Genomic DNA, 20,959 nt, shown 5'->3' on the forward strand with positions numbered 1-20,959 from the left:
TTTTGAGGAAAACAAGGGTAGTTCAGCATAAATTACCATCGTGGCTCCGGTGGATAACACCTTGGTTTATGTGACAAATGCAAATTAGACGTGAAGTTTGAAGCTCTTATAATCCGATGTAATCGGCCACGTGGGACGATAAATTATCTCCACGTATGCAACTTAGACTTTTAAGCACTTGAGCATCAATTGACACCGTGGGAGTTTTACTTTAGATTGATCGCGTGTGTTCTTGCACACGGAGAATTGTGCCTAGGGTAGGTTTAGCTCTGCGTATAGTTTGATATTTGTTAAAGGTTGCGGAGGGACGTGTAAGGGGGGGGTAGTGATAGGGTCGAAGAAGTAGATGTTTCCACGTAATGCTTTTAAATTATAAGCCAAACCCACAAGTCTGCGGAATGTAGGGTTTCGTTCGGGGATCCTGCACCCAGCCTCTAATTTTAAAGTGTAAGCGTTGCTTTGGGTAACCTTCCCTGAGCTGATAGCTCAACGACCTGAACTACTCGAAAGCAGGAGCCTGGCCTGGCCCGAGTTATCAGAAAATAATGCATTACTGTCTCACTTGTAATGTGGCTGCGCACAGTAGTGCCTTCTGATACGCATGAGACGCTTTTGATTCAGACGGATTTCAAAGTTATTAACTAATGCGCTGCCTGTCACGGTCAACCAAGTGTCGATTGGAGCATGCGGTTTTTTGGGCCGAACGTGAAAACTGCCTGTCCTCAGGGAAGAGAGCACTGATGCTTCCATGAATTCCGACATGTTTGTCACTTGATAGTGACGCTTTACTGCCGCTACAATACTGTCTTTGGTGACCCTATGGCTTTATCCCGAAAACGCCTCGCAAATTTCGCGTACCACGGAGTTTTGCTGCTCTTTATCTGGCTGGTTACCGTTGGCCTTCCTAGGATGGATGTTTCAGCTGGCGTAGCCTTCGAGTTTACCGCAGCGTTAAAGACTGACCAGTCCTTCAAGGTGTGCTGATCCTCAACTGTTTCTAAGAAGCGAGGACTTTTAGCATATGCGTTCATTTAGCGTAATCTGGAGGCCACAGAGCGCAAATCAACCATATACTCAGTTGAACCCCCTGCTCGTCAGCAACCTTGTGGAGACTGCCGTTCTTTTTGGAGCGCAACATGTGATCTCGATCACACCACGGTCCAACCGTTCCTCACAATTCGCCTCCATTCTGTCCCTGGTAAGTCATCAAGAAAAAGGTCAGTTCACTTTCATTGACGAACCACCATTCCCAAGCGTGATCGATCGGAGCTATGTCACCTACTTTCTACAGTGAACCAAAGCTGGATGAAGCATGTCAAAGTGTGAAATATGCGCTGTCTGTCCAACTTCCTCAATGCAATTAAATGACAAATGAGTATGTCAACCGCTAGTCCTGATTGATACCAAGAAATCAAAACCAGCGAGCAATGAGTATGACGTTATTAAGGCTGAAAAGCCAAGTAGTGAAAGGTCCTAGGAGAGACCAAAATATCAGATGTACAGTAGATGAAAAGAGCCATCTTTATCTCAGTTGGTGCAATCAAAGGGCCATCAGATGGCAACAGTTAGTATACTTATAAGTAAAAATGAGGGCCTTTTATTCAGCGAACCGTCAGAAAATATTTAGGGAGCAAATATGTCCTGTTACATGGGGTTCAAACCTTGAAAGTGTGAAGATACGATGCATATCTCGGTGGTCTAAAATCAGGAGCTCACACTTGAGGCCGAGGTGAGTAAAATTTGCAGACAAACGTATCCACCTGCGCAGCTGTGTCATTCCTAGCAGTCTAACCAAGGATGATATTTCATTCCAGACTTGGCTAGTCAGCGCAAGGTTCATGAACCTGCATCCCTTGTGGCGTAGGCATGATATCAACTCATCCGTAAATGGTTGACTTTTAAATGCTGCCCTATGCTCCGTATTATTACACGAGTAAGAAACCTGATCGATGCGTGCGTACGATGTCAAACATCTATTAGCATGACCGCCGACGTCTTTGAAACATCGTTTGTGCCTTGTAGGAACACCGGAGAAGTAATTCTGAAGTGTGTCGAATTGTATTCAGAAGAAATTATTCGCACACGATGGATGTACAGATTACACCCCATAGGTTGCGCTTACTTGGTCACTTGTTCCGAATGCCAGACGACCGACGTCCTCAAAGAGCCCTTTTCGCACAACCGTGTGAATAGTGGAAGTTAAACGGGTAAGGTCAAACAATAACTTGACATGGAAGTATGAAAGCCATCACCGGCAAAGTTAGCTGCGCTGGTTTTCGCCCTGGATGGAGACGCCAAGACCGGGCGCTTCGATGGTTGAGGACTTTTTCAAACATGTTACAGTCACGTCCTCAATGGCGTTTGTGCACTCCAGCTTTTATCTCCAAAGCATAATTACCATTTCGATCTAATAATGGATATTCCGCCGGCTCCCATTCTACCACTCATCAACTATATCAGCTGTCACCACCAATTCGTAGCTATCTACCTTCAAACGCAACTATGGCTGCTATAACCACTGTACGCACGCGCACGGTTTTGCAGCTGATAATGACGACGATGGTGATAATAGTTTGACATTGGTGATGCTTTCTCATGGAGGCTCGAAGGCTTCAAAATCAGTGCAAGGTGATTTTGTTATCAAATTTCTACTAACACCCACTGCAACATCCTGTTTAAATGCAAGGCGATCTATAAAAGAATAAAATAATGCCGAACTTTGCAGCCAAGTTGACCTATTACTGGGCCGAAATTTTCAAGAGGGGAACACAGGAGTTGACCAAAAATATGTATTCTGGAGTTCAGTCCACAATTATTTTTTGATAGGTCGGCGGTTCGGCCTGATGGTCCATGGACGTTGGGTGCATCCAGCCAAATACAAACAAAATTCAGTGATGCGCTGTGAGAAAGAACCTAGAAATAATCGTGGAATACAAACAATTGACCACAACAAACCAGTCAAAATTGAGTTACGCGTTTGTGATGTTTCCACCGATGGTTCAACAAGCCCGCTCTTTGCCTGTTTTCGTGTTCACAAAAAAATGAATGAACTAGCACTCAGAGTGTGCAATAAAATGCGTTGAGCAAGCGTTACGTAAAATCAAGGGTCTTCGAAAGCCTTTTAATGACCAAAGCAATGAAAATCGCCTTGCCAAAAATTCATTTGTCTCTGTAATTTCGGATCAGATATTGGATAATTAGATCGTCGGACTAAAGTCGTGGCATTCCGTCGTAATTTGACCACCGTGAAAGTCTTTGATTAGTGGGGTTCTGATAGCTGTAAGTATTTCCGTCATTCGGTAAACGATCACAAAGATACTTTTTCGTTTGAAAGTAGAAAAATGAGCTGGCACCGAGCATTTTTCGCACAGGTTTGAGTGCTTCAGTAAGAGTCGTGCATTGCGCGCTGCTGAAAAGGATTAGTTTTTTTGGTAGAGTTAGACGTTATTCTAGGATTCCGCTGTACGAAGTGTATCGTCTTGATATAGTGAAATAGAATTTGCACTAAGTACTTTTACGGATATATGACACTCATAAATTGCTACAGGTGTCCTACTTTCGACCTCTTGATAAAGTCTGTGCGACGGCGTATTTAAATGTTTATTCAGCTTTAATAAAATCCTAACTACTGTAAAATGCTACTCACAACTATGGGATCTGGGTCGATGAACCGGTATCGCCACACCATTCGGCTCATTCAGTTCACTAATTTTGAAGTCGAGTTGCGCTGCTGAAAAGGATTAGTTTTTTTGGTAGAGTTAGACGTTATTCTAGGATTCCGCTGTACGAAGTGTATCGTCTTGATATAGTGAAATAGAATTTGCACTAAGTACTTTTACGGATATATGACACTCATAAATTGCTACAGGTGTCCTACTTTCGACCTCTTGATAAAGTCTGTGCGACGGCGTATTTAAATGTTTATTCAGCTTTAATAAAATCCTAACTACTGTAAAATGCTACTCACAACTATGGGATCTGGGTCGATGAACCGGTATCGCCACACCATTCGGCTCATTCAGTTCACTAATTTTGAAAGTCCAGTTGCCGATGGCGATAGCCATCGTAGTGATTTTTTGCTTAAATGAAACAGGTTCAGTTATCCAAATTCAAAATTTTCCGTCCGCTTGAGTGCCACGGGCAAGGGATATTTGAATAGTTCCCTTGTCGGAAACCTTCGCATCGGGTTCTGGGATGCTTGTTTGTTGGCACTTTAAAAGCACAGTTATCTTCTATAGATTGTATTGCGTTGCGGTGACTGTTATTGAATTACAAATTATTGTAATCGTATGAACCAAGTAAATAAAATCGCGTTCCACTGCGCCCGTTTTTCCTTGGAGTTACACGTGAATACATCAGTCAAAAGCCTTATTACCCTGGAATGCGACCTAGTGGGCTCGTCTTTATTGCAGTACCATTTTTGTGTATAATCTGACGAATCATATTACAGTCCGTTATATTGAATTAGCTAGTGTTTTGCTGTATACGGATTTGTGGTTATTCCTGCACTGTTGCATACGTGACCAGCCGTAACAATTTGCAAATGCGATATTTTGAGCCTCCAACGGCGCTGGAGGTAACTATGTGAAAAAACATTGCACAAACCGGACGAAATGATGTGTAGCACCGAAAACTCATGTGTGCGTTTAAGGGCACCTACATTTGACCACACTAACTTCCTTAGAGCAGCTCTACGGGGTCAGTCTCAGGATTAGTTTCCCGGGTTTAGGCTGATATATTAACATCTCAGATGCCACTTGGGCTCAGCCCAAACACTGTTTGACCACTTATTTCACAATGGTTCGGCTAACCAGGAACGGCTGCAAAAACTCGAATGCTTACAACAACGCCGAGATTCTCAACGACATCTGGTCAGTCAAGGCCATAGTCGTTTGGGAACAAAAGTTGTAATGGCTACTCTAGACAATACAGCTATGAGAACGGTACAATAGCTGACAATATTTTATATTCGTGCCTCAAACGAGCTCACTTTCTTGGAGCGTTCGAACATTACGGGCTTAAGCTAATCACCAGATCACTCGTTGTTGGAAGCATACTTTATCATGTACTATAGGGTTGGGGAGATAAGGGATCAACTAAAAGATGCTCAGCGTAACACGCCTGAAAAAAAAACAGGAAAATCTCCAGGACGCCCATTCCTCATTCTACTGGATCGGCTTACTGATGGGAGACAAACAAGTACATATTTTTGAACTAGAGTAGAAAAAACAAATGAACTCAAACTTTGCGAAATCGGTTTATTTCTTAATTTTCCACACCGGAGATTGATAGACCAGTCAAACTTGACAGTGTTTAACGAGTCACTAATTTGTTCTGATGATCACAAATGAAGCTGTTTTTACCAGAGTAGACATTCTTTTTACTCGGAAAGCGACAAGATTGCCTCATTGGGAGACTTCAATGCACACAATCGTGGAGTCACTTCTTCCTGTGCAGGTACCCTCATGCATGCTATCGTCAATACAAATTTTCGCTACCAGAAGCAACACATAGACATACTCATGGTGGCTACTCTCATCTGCTTGATCAGTTTATCGTTCGCCGGGGAGCTTATGTAATGCTTATGATACTGTGTCTGCGAGTGCAGTAAACCTAGCCCTTTGAAATAAACCATTTCATCGGAAAATAATCTAGAATTATCTGAACGATCCAATAAAGTTGGTTCATATAGATACACCAACGACGGCAGCAAGAATTTATGGAACAGGCGCCTCAGAAACAAACCTTCCACTAACTTGGGCGCTGGTCGTGAGCCGGGAACCCGTATAGAAAAGGCCAACGTGTCTTATAGCAGGTGCTTTATTCAAGTTTGAGGGGACCATGGAACTGAATGTGTGCAAGGTTTACAAGGGAACAGCACCGGGAAAACGCTTTGTAATTGAACAGAACTCAACAGCTGGACTCATCCGGACTGCTACGAAGAAGTCTTGGTTGCGATTGTGGTGGCTTGAACATGTTCGTTGAGCTTACAGAAACAAGGTCGTGAATAAGTTTCCATATGGTTCGTCAATTACAAAGAAAAGGAATACTGTCCGCCAAATATTCAATATATATATACATATTAAGGTCAAAATTATAATTCCTGCTTATGGGCACCTCGTAAAGTGTAAACTGAAGGCCATATATAGGAGGGTGTGGAAGGAAACGTGTTCAACTAGAGTTTGTTCAACTGTTACCAGCATAAATTAATCCGTGTAGCTGAGGAGTGTAAAACGCAAGCGAGATCAACTTGGTCTGAAGATTAAGGAAACCTTATCTATTGAGGCTGCGACCATATCTATTCTGGTTGCATTGAGTTGGTCGACATTCACAGATTAATGGTTTTGCGTGTACTAATGACTCCGTTTTCCGAATCTCACAAGTTTAGTAAGGTTAAAACAGCTGTTACCGAATTCCTTCTCTCGTGGTATATGTGACTTCCAGTCTACTTGTGGTTCATAAGTAGAAGGAGCAGGCTCCATAAATGCATTCAAGATTTTTTAATCAAGTGAATTTAATGCGTAGTTAGATTTCAAAGCACTAAGCAAAAGCATCTTCCGAGTTTAAAGCGTTCAGGAATAACAAGGGATGCATAGAACTAGAGGCTTATAAGTGGCGGAAACCACCGTAATCGCTAAAATGGGAAGTTGGGGCAAGCCGGTGACAAACAAACGCGCAGTCAGCCAAATACACTCATTTGCAAACCAATTTGGTTTTGCAACAGTATCACCTGGGACCCATCTGAATCTCACGTTTCTAAGCTATGTGACTTTTTGGGGCGACAACCAAAGTGTAGGCGTAAATTACCAAGCTCGATTTACTGAGAAAGAAATAGTGAGCCTAATTCTGTTACCTCAAATCAAACTTAAGAGTGATGTTAAAAAATATAACCAGTCAAAAGACAGACTTACAGGAAACATATGTATCGATTTATATCGAATTAGTGTTTTACACCTCCGATGAACGTTTTGGTGACCACTGCTGGCTGGAAACGTTTCGGAAAGACATCCACAATCCCTGCAGTTGGGTTCACCTTCAAATAAGCACGCACGCAGTGTGCACGCATTCTTCGCAGCTTTCCACTTCTGGGCATTCCTCTAGCAGTCCACGGAATCGCGCTGAACGTTGTTCTAAGTTCGATAACTGTGAGTGAATTGCGTCTCATCTAGCTGTTTCACGAATATCAAAGGTACAAATAGCGTCGGCTTATTTACGTTGCTCGTAAAGTAGAAAGGACACTATTGATCGTGTGCGCGAGGGGACTGTGATGGCACAGAGTGTGGTGGTGTGGGTGGTGTTGGAGTTGTTGTTGTTGGTGGTGGTGGTGGCGTTGATGATGGTGGTGTTGGTCGTATTGGTGGTGGTGGTGGCGTTGATGATGGTGGTGTTGGTCGTATTGGTGGTGGTGGTGGCGTTGATGATGGTGGTGTTGGTCGTATTGGTGGTGGTGGTGGCGTTGATGATGGTGGTGTTGGTCGTATTGGTGGTGGTGGTGGCGTTGATGATGGTGTTGTTGGTATTGGAGTTGGTCGTATTGGTAATGGTGGTGATGTTGGTGAAATTGATGGTGGGGGTGGTGGTGGTGTTTGTGGTGGTGATGGTGTTGGTGTTCGTGGTGGCGGTGGCGGTGGTAGACAGACCCTCACAATAGGTGAATTTTTAGCGAAGAGTTTGTTCAGGGTGGGGGAATAAGGTGTAACAGGATTTCAACCTTTTGAATCCCGTACTTTGAGGCCATATTTGTTCAGAAGAACCGAGCGTTTGAGATATCGAACAAAATATTGGTTTCTTTTTTCTCCGTCAATTGTGGATGAGTGAGAGAAATGGGGAAGAAAAGCGCGCTGCTAAAAAAGAGTTACGGAACAATTTTGCGACTGCCATAGCATTTAAGTTTCACATTGAAGTTGCCTCTGTTTATTGTATATTTTTCTGTAACTGTTATGTTAAGTCATCTTGGGTTATTCAAAAAATGTTTTCATTCTGTGTGCCGTCACTAGAGTAACCCAAGCTGGACCATACTTCCAAAAGGACGCAACAGATAAGGCGAGCAGTTTATGGTGCTATGATATAGTCATTTTGTTACGGGTGAGTTTAAATGGTCATGCTTTATTATCGCTTAGTGAATTATGGTGATTTGTAAACCGTTGTTTAATTCAAAGAGAATGTCGTAAGCCACTAAGTCACTGAGTTGTTTTTCCTTCACCCACACGGCTTGTTGAATACCATCTGTGTTGACAAAAGCAAAACGAGTAGAAGCATTTTGGAAGACGAAAAAATGACGAACGTTCAGGAGCCATCAGACAAACGTTTTATAATATCCCAGGATTACATAAGTTTACAAAACTATGGTCCATTTTGTCTTCCCATTTCACCAGAGGAATGATCGTGTTCATAATCGTCGATCTGTCTGACCAGAATTCCACTATAAATCAAGATAAACGTTGGACACAATTCTAATTGGATTTGGTTTGCGGCCCGCACTTTGCATTGTAAAGTAAGGAGACGTTTTGCGTTCGTTCGTAGTTCCTGAAGTACGTTGTAGGAAATCAATATTTGTGGAAGACCTAACCAAAACAATATCAAACGTCTACACTTGTTTTGCTTGCAAATATTCGCAAGTCGCAGGTGTTGTTACCTACGTTTACGCATTCCAAAAACTGAAGACGTTCAAAATCTGGAATACCTTATTGCTCCACACAAATCTGTCTAATGATCTGAGTTGCTTGCGAGTGTAAAAAAACGCGTTTTGGCATTTGTGTGTAGGCGGCAAATTGGCTTTCAGAACAATCGATATTTAGTGAATGGAATGCGATTTTACACAGATTAATCCGCCTTATTGAGGCATACAACATTCAGAACGAATACCCTCAAATATCTATTCTGAATAACTGGCAGCACATTCTACGCAATGATTGGCTCGTTATCTTCTTACGACTAGCGGTGAACCATGAGTAACTAAAGTCCCTTAAAGAATTACTCAAGCAAATATGCAACAAGAGTTTGGCCGATTTCGCTGTTTTTGGGGAAGAATGTGTCGGCACTCCCTTGACTGATGCCTTGATCGTTTTGGTCTTCATAGAAGTTATTCAAAAGCCGCGGAATTCTTATGTAAATAGCCTAGCCTTGCTGTTTTGTATTATAAATAATCTGCGAATATGTGTGCCAACGGTCACTGAGCAGTTGCAAGCGGAATATTTGTGATTAATTTGAGATACTGTTCTCCAGACACGTGGGCGTTTTTTTGGTATATACGACCGACACCGAATGATCTGCAAGTAACTGGAATTTGGCTAACCTAAAGTTTGACGTAAGAAATCGGTAGCTGCCGTTTTGGAAAATTATCAAACGAAATCGTCAGCAGAAATGATTGAAAATGGTTAGTAAGTGCAGTGTACACACTTGAAAAACCGTTTAGTCGATTCACGGTTGTGACACTATTTCTGGCATAATCAACTCGTAAGGACGTCTTGTCTGCATACAGTGAATGAGTACAGGTGCGGCCATTCTGGCTACACAATATTACATTCGCGGACAGGGTGTTGAAGCAACATTTGGGAAGTAGGTGCGCGTGAGTATTTAACGCACTACTGCATAGGCGTATTTGAACAAAGCTCTCGCCGAAGAGACCTTTATCTAAAGCTAGTTTCAACTTTATCTTGACTGAGTGGCACTGATAAAATTATTTTTAATGACCAGAAACACATTACACGGGATGGTTATAGACAGTCATATTGTTCTCATCTGGCTGTCACCTTGGGTTAGTGTTCGCTGGATCTGGTAAATTCCCTCCGAGCCATTTACGGGTTTCGCTTAGAGGATACACGTGACCAACACATGCAGCAACTGAAATAGGACTGAAGTATCGATGACAGGCAAATAGTGAATAAAGTAATTGGGGTTTTTTGTTATCGAAGACACCAGAAACCGCCAGAAATTTCTCAATTAACGGTACAGCGGAAGCTGAGTCAGAAAATAAAGTCGCCTTTCTTTTTTAAGAGTCTGTTAAAAGAGAACATGTCAACGTGAAGCGCTTGAAAACTTATTTTCACATATTGATACAATATGTGTAGAATGGAATGTCGATGAAAATTGCACACGATGCAGTGAATGCTATAGCGGGAATCGGGAAAACCAGGTCTCAGAATAACATTAAGCTTTCCAAGTTCATGCCTGCCGACAAAATAATTATATTTGTTGGTTTGAGACAACAGGTGCTCTACTGAGATGAAACTTATTTGATGAAATTTCAAAGTTATACACATCATCCATCCGGGATGCTACAGAATAAAATCTAGCAGAATTTCACCAGCCCACCTTAACAGCCTGTTTGAGTTGCCACTTATTCACAGTACTCATGTAATTAAAAATTGCTCACTGTTCTCCTGCCTCTTACTAAACTACATCGAGTAAGTGCAGCGATGGGATGATTTTGTGTCCGGAGTTCAAACAATGGAGTAGCGCTGATAACTGGTACAGTGTTGACGGGAGTATAATGTCTGGAAGATGTAAACAGCCTATATGGGACAACTGCACTATGCGGCTGGACGGCTGTCTTCTGTCTGTTGTGCCGCTTTGTCACACACGTAACAGTACTCAGCGCACAACCACCAACTCACAGCCACGCACCACTACGCTCCCTAATAACTCATTGATGATGTTACCTCGACTGGTGATGAAACGTTTGCAATCAAATTGCCCAGCTCAGCGAACAAGCCAACGACCATCGACTTTGTCTTATACACATATGGGATAGTAAAACTTGGATGGCATATGAACCGAATGTTCTACCTTCTGCTTCATTTTTTCGGAAGATTATTTTTCGTCCACTCGGCAGGTCACGTAGTTCAGAAAAACATGTGTTAGAATAAAAACTGAATGACCCAACCTTTCTGACCATAGTAGGTACGATGCATGGCCTTTTTGTAACCATCTAACTGAAACGGAGTTGTGGCCACACTGAATTTACCTTCATGACCGCACGTTGGGGTGTCAACATTAGATTTTCGAACGTTCTGTTATAGAACGGTTGATTTGCGCAGAATTGATACACAGCCTACTTTTTAATCTGAAATGATCGTGACCATGAGCAATCAGTTAATTCATAGTTTTGTCACAGTTGTCTAGTTTTCACTGTGACCTTCATGTCAGATGACCCGACTAAAATGAGCATCCCTGTGAGCCGGCAACTCTATCCAACTAGCTATGTCGATGACTGAACCTGACGTTTATCCTGGATCCGTTGTTCAATCAAGTTCCGAACATTAAACTATTTTGAACTGGATACTTGCATTATTTGCAGGAAGCAACTTCCTTACGGTTGGGGGATAGCCTTCATTAATTTTGCTGATATCAAGCTTAAACCATCACAGATATATGAGGAGCAAGACGATTCTTGGGTATTGAATGACTGTGGATTCACTGGGTACGTTGTCTTCCTTGGTCAATGTTGGCTGTAATTAGCTCACAAGTCTGATTCCCAACAACTGGCGTATCAATAAAGAATAAAATTAAATTACCCAAATGTTCCAATCATTCATATGACATATAAACCTATATTTCAAGCTTACCACATTATTATTTGGGGACAATCAGCCTCTCATCCTGGCTCTAATATTCTGGAAAAAAACTGGACCCAGATTCCACCCATATTAGAATTTCATAGCGATACACGACAGTGACTGCGCCGGGGTTGTGATACAAACTACAAAATACGGGATGTTTGACTGAACTGCAAGCGCACTACAGTAGCTACTGAATTCGGTAGACAACCACTTCCAGCATACACGTGACTGTGCACACAAGTGTTCCTTACTTCGGCTAGTGAGGAATTTGTTTTTCAAGCACGCCAGTGAGTGAATGCCTCTTCCCGAAGCGTGCGAACAGCGAAATCAAGCAAAGATCTGAGGTTACTTATCCCCTCTGATAAGCTGGAAAGGGATTGTGCGCTGAAGCAAGCAGTTTTGCAGGAAAGACGCAGGAGAGACGGCATTCGTAAGAATCTTGAATGATTATGTTTTTCTTTGACTTCTAACCTGATAAACATCCATGTTTAGACTGGTCATGAAACGTTTGCAATCAAATTGCCCAGCTCAGCGAACAAGCCAAAGACCATCCACTTTGTCTTATACACATATGGGATAGTAAAACCTGGATGGCATATGAACCGAATGTTCTATCTTCTGCTTCATTTTTTCGGAAGATTATTTTTCGTCCACTCGGCAGGTCACGTAGTTCAGAAAAACATGTGTTAGAATAAAAACTGAATGACCCAACCTTTCTGACCATAGTAGGTACGATGCATGGCCTTTTTGTAACCATCTAACTGAAACGGAGTTGTGGCCACACTGAATTTACCTTCATGACCGCACGTTGGGGTGTCAACATTAGATTTTCGAACGTTCTGTTATAGAACGGTTGATTTGCGCAGAATTGATACACAGCCTACTTTTTAATCTGAAATGATCGTGACCATGAGCAATCAGTTAATTCATAGTTTTGTCACAGTTGTCTAGTTTTCACTGTGACCTTCATGTCAGATGACCCGACTAAAATGAGCATCCCTGTGAGCCGGCAACTCTATCCAACTAGCTATGTCGATGACTGAACCTGACGTTTATCCTGGATCCGTTGTTCAATCAAGTTCCGAACATTAAACTATTTTGAACTGGATACTTGCATTATTTGCAGGAAGCAACTTCCTTACGGTTGGGGGATAGCCTTCATTAATTTTGCTGATATCAAGCTTAAACCATCACAGATATATGAGGAGCAAGACGATTCTTGGGTATTGAATGACTGTGGATTCACTGGGTACGTTGTCTTCCTTGGTCAATGTTGGCTGTAATTAGCTCACAAGTCTGATTCCCAACAACTGGCGTATCAATAAAGAATAAAATTAAATTACCCAAATGTTCCAATCATTCATATGACATATAAACCTATATTTCAAGCTTACCACATTATTATTTGGGGACAATCAGCCTCTCATCCTGGCTCTAATATTCTGGAAAAAAACTGGACCCAGATTCCACCCATATTAGAATTTCATAGCGATACACGACAGTGACTGCGCCGGGGTTGTGATACAAACTACAAAATACGGGATGTTTGACTGAACTGCAAGCGCACTACAGTAGCTACTGAATTCGGTAGACAACCACTTCCAGCATACACGTGACTGTGCACACAAGTGTTCCTTACTTCGGCTAGTGAGGAATTTGTTTTTCAAGCACGCCAGTGAGTGAATGCCTCTTCCCGAAGCGTGCGAACAGCGAAATCAAGCAAAGATCTGAGGTTACTTATCCCCTCTGATAAGCTGGAAAGGGATTGTGCGCTGAAGCAAGCAGTTTTGCAGGAAAGACACAGGAGAGACCGCATTCGTAAGAATTTTGAATGATTATGTTTTTCTTCGACTTTTAACCTGATAAACATCCATGTTTGACTTACAAACATATGTGTGAAGTTTGGTGCAAATGACACTTTGTAGAAACTGTGTAGCTTAAAAGTATGAGTCGACAGATAAACTCTTTTAACAACTATAATCCTTCCGACATAGTGAGGGCGTTTGGGGGCGTGACATCAAGATGCTTGCTGAAATATTGTTATTCCGTATGGTAACGCATGTTCAAGATGATCAAGCTTGCAATCTTGGAAGCATTCCTTGAGGGCAGTACTGTCCTCTCTGCGAAAAAAAAACCGTATTCTGATCACCCCATTGCTGAGTTACTCCATTTTCATATATGCTTTTGAGATGTCGGTGCCCAGTGGCCCGAGAATTTTTCAGATGATCCTCCACAAGGGGCAAATTGTGACAGCCGTCCGTAAAATGGTCCTAAACTGGCCTAATACACGCGTCTTTTAAGACTCTTGAAGGCTCACGCACTAGCTTTTTTTCAATCTTTTCTCTGAACTAAGGCAACTTTTAAGGTAGTTACTGTGTTCCACAGCCTTCAGTATCGCTGCACATCCTGCAACTTTAATTCACACCTCGTATCCGAAAAGCATATGCCGAATATATGGATGATCTGGGTCAGCTTTTCAAGTGATGCTAGCTGTTTCGAAGTCCTCATATCCCGGGTCTGCAAGATAATTGCTCCAATATTCGTTAACATTAGCCGAAAAGGCATTCCATTCATCATATCAATAACGAGATTAGACAGAAGTAAAGTGAGAGTGGTCGTCCTTAATTAGACAACACTTCCAGTAGAAAAGCTCCAGGAGAGCTCACCGTTAAGTTTCCGAAACCCATGATTCTGTCAATGCAAACATCCCATAAAAATCACGAAATTCTAAAACAAACAACTAGTGCGTGTTCAAACCTGGTCAAAAACCCATCAAAAACGCTTTTGAACACAAGGAACTCGACGATCGTAGGGCATCTATCTGCATATCAATGCTATACTAATTGTTTGAACCCCCAAGGTGCTGTCAACAAACCTCTTTCACGGCTAAAATCCTGTTTGTTATCTTTGGTCTCAACTTCTAAACGACCTTCTATCATGGCGAAGAGCAAGTGCGACACAAGAATAGCTAATAAATATGTGGTTAGGTTATTAAGAGAGGGTAACCTTCGAGTTTGAACACAACCTTATTATTTGTAACGCTTACTGTCTCCCGGATAACCAGAGAAGTTAGACAAAATAAGAATGAGGATTTTAGCACCACTATTGAAAACAATACCTATGGGTTCATCAGGACGGGAAGATCAGTGACGCAGTGAAAGGTGTTCGCGTATGTCAACCCATCCGGAGTCCCTTGCCTGGCGCTGCGTTCAGAGAGGTGAATTCAACCGAGCAAATTTACACAACCAGTTGGCTGTTGTAGAAAGCTTAAAACAAAATGATTCACGCTTCTCCTGATAGACCAGCCGCAGTTATCGGTGATTAGCTCACTCACCGGTGGCTGACTTGGTTTAATTTCGGGTGCCAGTTGGACCAGTTTATGCGTATCTCCACAGTTTTTTGTCTTCCCCTCTCCTCGGCTTACTGAATCCACAACTCTCTTTTATGCGCACAAATGCTGATTTTCGCCTGAAGCCCGATAGTTCATTGAGAGGTAGTGTATTCTAAATAAGGAGGAATAGTGTCAAACTCCGAGTAATTTCACAGTATTAATTTGGATCCAGAGCGTTGGTTCATTTGTTTGAACCATTCCACGAACAAAGTGTCCTGCATCATTCCTGGTTGCAGACAACACCTCCATTAGGGGCCAACAACAAGATGTCTTGTCCTAAATGACGGTAGTATTCGATATCGTTAGAATTGTTACACAACCTAGTCTGAGGACTTCATAATGTCCATGCAAGGTGCAGGTATATCGTGAGCCATAGGAAGCAACGACCAATAAGCAAGCGATCTTAATTCATTAAAGTGATCCAGAAAGACGAGACCCCATCAACTTATGAATGATGGATGATGATGATGATGATGATGATGATGATGATGATGATGATGATGATGATGATGGTGATGGTGATGACGAAGGTGACGATCAACCTATTTGCATATGTATAATCCTGCCATTTAGAACAGTATCTGAGCTACTCACCAACAAGTGAGGGGTTGCGATTGCACCGGCCGGGTCAGACAGCAGTTGGCATCCTGGTCTGTAAACTTGTCCTTACCATGTGATAGGATATCGTCATTGCCCGCATTGATGTTCATAAGCCATCTGATCAATACCAACAATCTCATACGGGCTTCTGAAATTTAGACGTGTTCCTGGAGCAAAAGCATCTGTTATCTACTTTGAATGAAATACAGCTTCGTCTTGAATATTTTCATTAATGATTTAAAGGAAGTAGTGGTGGTAGTGCACAGCATGCTGGCTATTCTAGAAAGCAAAGGAGGATAAACAGATCTAGCTAGCATTCGGTTGAAGGTACTTTATCAAGCGTGCTCATCTGACTGATGCGGGGCACCTGGTTTATTCTGATTCCGTTTGTAATGTACCGTTCCGCGCAAATATCCACCATAAACAGCCAAAGAAATTCGGTTCCATGTAAACATATTCCGGGGAGCAATCTGCCTAAAATTTACGTAGAAAAAGATGTACTGAAGATCTCCTCCACAAAATATCTGCTAGGATGTCACACGTATGTATGTCGTACGAACAAAGGCATTCGCTCCAACAAACAATCAAACAACTTCTCAACTAGGTGGTTGACTTGTTCGCTGGGCTGGGCAATTTGATTGCAAACGCTTCATCGTAAAAGCTTTGCCCAGCTCAGCAAACAAGCCAACGACCATCTATATTACCTGAGCTTCCAACATTTTCCTCCATAGAAAAATTTCAAATTGAAAGCAGAATTTATTGCAAAATCAAAAAGGTTTACTGGATTATATCGAAGGTGGAATTGTCGTAGGTTTAAGCAGGTCAAACCTTAGCGCAAACAAGCAGCAATTCAAACACGGTATCAATTCAAAAGCGATAGAAGAACGCCCGAAGTAGGGACTTCCTGGATCAGCTTTGTCTACGTAGACGCAAAGTTCACGGTTGTTATCAACGTCGGGACAAGAATGGACATCGACAAGGGATAGACCGCGGCATAGCCATCTACAATGGATTTTTGTAAGGATTTAATGATGTTAAATGTTGCCGCGTGCAAGTATGTGTTAGGGTAGACGTTTAATATTTTCCCCCTGAAAATAGTACGTTTTTTCGTAGACTGTGTAATACTGACTAGCTAGTTTCACGTGACTACTATTCGTGAGATCATGAAGTACAAGCTAACCACACTGTTCGACTTTTCTTCAGGCATCACTTTGAGATCGCTCCGAGTTCATAACATATATTCATCATCATCATGGCGATTGTCAGCTGTAATAACTGCGTTTTTGTCTTACGTCGGTTGTAGCTGCCACAGCTCCGTTCACCGACGATTGTGGGAGATGTGGTAGGCATTGAAGGCGGGGGCTGATAAATTAGTGCTTGTTAGTGGACTGTTAAGCGGGGGGATTGGGAAATGTGCTATGCATTGAGGGCTATAGCTTGGACTCATGAGCACCACTGATAGGCTACTGGGCCATGTCTGACAATGTATGTAACCATTGATATGACTCGGCTTGTGGTCCCCATTTAGGAAGACGGCAATGCCCAGCGCAGTTGAGTTTGCGAGTAATTGCTGCCAAGACATTGTTTGACCGCCTCTGGGCCTCTTGCACCATTCACGTGATTTTGCTAAAAGAGCCTTCCAAGGAATTCGCTCGAGTGGCATACGCAGCAGGTGTACAAGCCAGCACAGCCTAGGTGGTGTGATCAGTTCATCTATCGAGAGTGAGATATTTCTTCCGAATACCATTCGACGACCCGCAGCATTGCTAATCCTGTGCTCCCACTGAACTCGGACAATGCCTTGAAAACATCGGTTTCCAAACACTGAAATCTTTTGACGTTCTCGGCGCGCAGCGGCCAGGTTTCAAATTCGTTGATTGATATGGAGCACACGCAGCATCGTAAACTCGACCCTTGACGGAGAAGCTGATGTCAAGCCTACGCTACAGGTGAAGCAGCTTCGCCACTGCTGCTCTAGACTTCCCCATCCGGATGGAATTATCATCATTCGCGAGACTACCGGGACTGATATAACTGCCCAATTAAACAAATTTGTCTACTACCTCCTCCGCAAGCATGAGACAATTGTTCGAGCCCACCAAGTCTTGCAGTAGAACTTTACATTCTGCAGGCGTGAAGCGCATGCCGAACCTAGAGACAGAATCAGTTAGACTATTTGATATTGTTTTTCTTAACACGAAATCAGATCCCAGAAGAACTATGTCGCCTGCGTATTCGAGATGTGTGGGCGGACGACCCGGAAACACTTCGACCTAGCAGGCAATAGAGGGTGTTAGTGAGTCTTTCATGATCGCATCATTGACGGAATTGAAAAGGGAAGGTGAAGGAAGACAGCCCTGTCGGACACCACTTGATGCGTGAACTCAGGCAAGAGCTTTCCATAGACCTTCACACTGTCGCGAAAGTTGGCGTACAGCGCTTTATTGAGGGTAAAGAATTTATGAGAAACACCTTCGCACCACAGACGCTGCCATAGTTCCTGACGCTCTATAGGGTCAAGGGCAGCTTTCGTATCAAGAAACACAACCATTGTTGGTTGCTGGAAGCAAGGTTGCTGTTCCACAATCTGTCGGAGCGTAAAGATGTCTGATTCAGCCTGATGCAGGATGGAACCCACCTTGATTTCCACGAATCTGCCCCCCTGTGTTCAGTCAAACTTCGAATGATAAGGCCGGAGAGCACTTTCGATGCCACAGCTAGCAGGCAGTTGATCGTATCAGTTGACATTGGGCACAGTTGTTTCCCCTAGCAAAGGCTCTCTCAATCTCTCGAGTTTTTTATGCCACCAGAGGTCTTAGTCTCTCCTTAGACTCAATTTGTCGTTTGAGAGATATGCGTGCGCCGTCGAACCCATTTTCTCGCGCCTATCATGCACAATGATCTCAATGACATCCAGCGTTCTTGTGGTCGGATTGGAGAAGTCGGATAGACGGCAATGAACGCCGCCACCATAGCTCCTCTCATATTTTTCCGCGTTTCTTTCACATGCTCACTGCCATCACAGTATTGGTTTACTGTGGAGAGCTGTTGGGCTAGCTCAGATCGACACTATCGAGCTTTGGCAATTACTAAACGTGAGTGGATTGGCAAGCTCATTGCTGACTTGCGAGAGACTGAAGGAGAACAAACTCTCAGGCGTGCACACACCATGACGTGACTGGAATCAAGTAGTGTGCCCCAGAAAGAACGCCAGTCTTGAATTAGGGCTCCCAACCGGTGGCTAATGGCCACATGATACACCTGGGTCCACGATTGAGTTGTAGTTGGTGGCCGCCAGATTACGTTGTGCTGAAAGTTCGTACTTGCAAGAAACAGTTCATAATCAGCACACAAATAAAGGTGTTGATCTGCGTTGTCTATGCATCGAGTTCTGACTTCGATTTGACCGCCCAAATGTGATTCTAAGGAGCTCGGTCGACCCACCCGATCATTTGGACTGCTGCAAGGATCACATTGTTAGTGCATTTTGCTTGACGAATAAGCCTGGATAGCTCTCGGTAGAGAGCATCCTTCTCTGCCTCAGAACAACAGTCCGTTTGGGCATGAGCTGACAATACAAACAGGCACCGCTTTTTCTCCGAGAGGCATTGAGCTTTATTGAACTAGATAACCGGACGGCGCAGAGACGACTGTTCACTAGGATCCAACCCAGCAAAGCTTGTTCACCTCTGAGGCTAAGTGCATCTCCTACGCCATATATTTTACGAGTCATCGTTTCTGGGTCGCCGGACACACGGAGTGAGGAATTCGACAGCGCTGAGTTCATTCTTTGCATTGTGAAGTGATAACCACGCTCGGGTCTGGTATGCGTGATCGAAGAAACAGCATATGGTAATTTTGAAGGAGTATAAAGTCTCAACAAGCATAGCTTGTTTTCCAATTTGACATAGAGTACGGACGTTAAGAGCTCCTATATAGAACGTATCTCGTGGACTAAGAAGGGTGCTGTTTTGTTTATTTTTGGTAAGCAGTGAGGAGCTTTAAGCCCTTCGATCAGATAACTGACAGTCAAATGACCCAGTGGCGTTCGTTCGTGTGGTGAGAAAGGATTGGGGACGGACATCGATATACACCGAACTGCGCGGGCAAATGATACTTCCCTGTTTCCCAGGCCGAAGACGGGGGTTTGGTTGAGGTACCCTACCTTGAACCCCCGACTCAATAGTCTGACCTACAAGGCAGTGGGAGGACATAGGGTTTTGTTCCGGGACCCTTCCTCCAGCCTCTGGCTCAAAAGCCTGACCTACGAGGCAGCTTACGGTGGGATTTTCTTGGGGACCCTCATCGGAGCCGATGACTCAATAATATGACCTGCACACCTACAGAGGTTGCCCTAACCCGAGGGCTCAGGGGACAAGGCATTTCTGTTTCGTTCATGATGCGACTGCTCACAGCAGGTGCTTTTCCAGCAGCACCGGACTCTTTGGTTTCTAGAGTGTTTCGGCCACATTGGATAATGCGCCGGCGGTCACGGTCAACCGTTGGGCGATCGGAGTGTGCAGATTTCGGGGCAGACTTTTCCTAACCCGTTATTCCTCTAAGGAAGGTGACATCGCTGCTCCCGCAAATACGGGGATGCCTGTCGCGTGGGGGAAACAACTTACCGACTTCACACACCTGTCGCAGAGGACAGTACTAAATTACCCCCAGACCACCCCGTAGCACGAACAGTCGTAGTATTGGGTCTCGGATATTTGAAACACACGCACATTTGAAACGACCATTCTTGGACAAGTCGGCGTTCATCACTAAAACACCAGGAAACCCGAGGCTGCGTATGCTTCCTTCCTTGTCGGATATCTGCCACAAAGTATTCCACACACGTTTAAAGAAAACGGTCACTCAAAATTCTGGTAACCCGGCTAAAGGCCTGAAAAGTTCAACGGCTATTCGGCAGATCTACATACATCCACTCAGTTCGATGACATTTTGGATAACACGAGTGCATGTGCAAGACACTCGAGTGTAGTATCAGCTGGAATCCCGGCGTTTTATGCTGCTCTATAGAGAGCACACGAACATTGTCATATCCAGCCGCTGCAATTTTGCCCGACAGATATTCTGCCGTATTAGCTCAACAGATTGTGAACCAATGTTCGAGTCTCCCCCCACATACAGTCATCAGAATGTATGTCCACAACACAGTTAGATGTACGAGATTCGTGACATGCTTTTTATATATAATCAGTTTTATACCCACCCGTTGCATCTTGTTTTGCTGATAGAAAAACAAGGCGATGCATTGATGCGTTAAGTATTTTCATTTATGTGTTCGCGCATTATATAAGCCGGGCACACACATTACTTGGTGATCATCTGGGGTATTTTTGCTCCCAGTTTCAATTTAATCTTAAGGCACATACAATCATGTTTTACGTTGCAAAGC

General features: G+C 43.4%; 1 protein-coding gene across 1 annotated transcript; it reads left to right on the forward strand.

The window, feature by feature from the left end:
• Nucleotides 1-1,021: 1,021 nt before the first annotated feature.
• Nucleotides 1,022-17,247, forward strand: T265_06346 (hypothetical protein; the record flags this gene model as incomplete). The annotated part of the gene is made up of 3 exons (XM_009171579.1): nucleotides 1,022-1,217; nucleotides 7,277-7,651; nucleotides 17,081-17,247. The coding sequence occupies 3 exons, from the start codon at nucleotides 1,022-1,024 to the stop codon at nucleotides 17,245-17,247; spliced, it is 738 nt and encodes a 245-aa protein (XP_009169843.1).
• Between the last annotated feature and the right edge of the window lie 3,712 nt (nucleotides 17,248-20,959).

This window comes from Opisthorchis viverrini (assembly GCF_000715545.1).
Source record: "Opisthorchis viverrini unplaced genomic scaffold opera_v5_125, whole genome shotgun sequence".
Taxonomy (NCBI): domain Eukaryota; kingdom Metazoa; phylum Platyhelminthes; class Trematoda; order Opisthorchiida; family Opisthorchiidae; genus Opisthorchis; species Opisthorchis viverrini.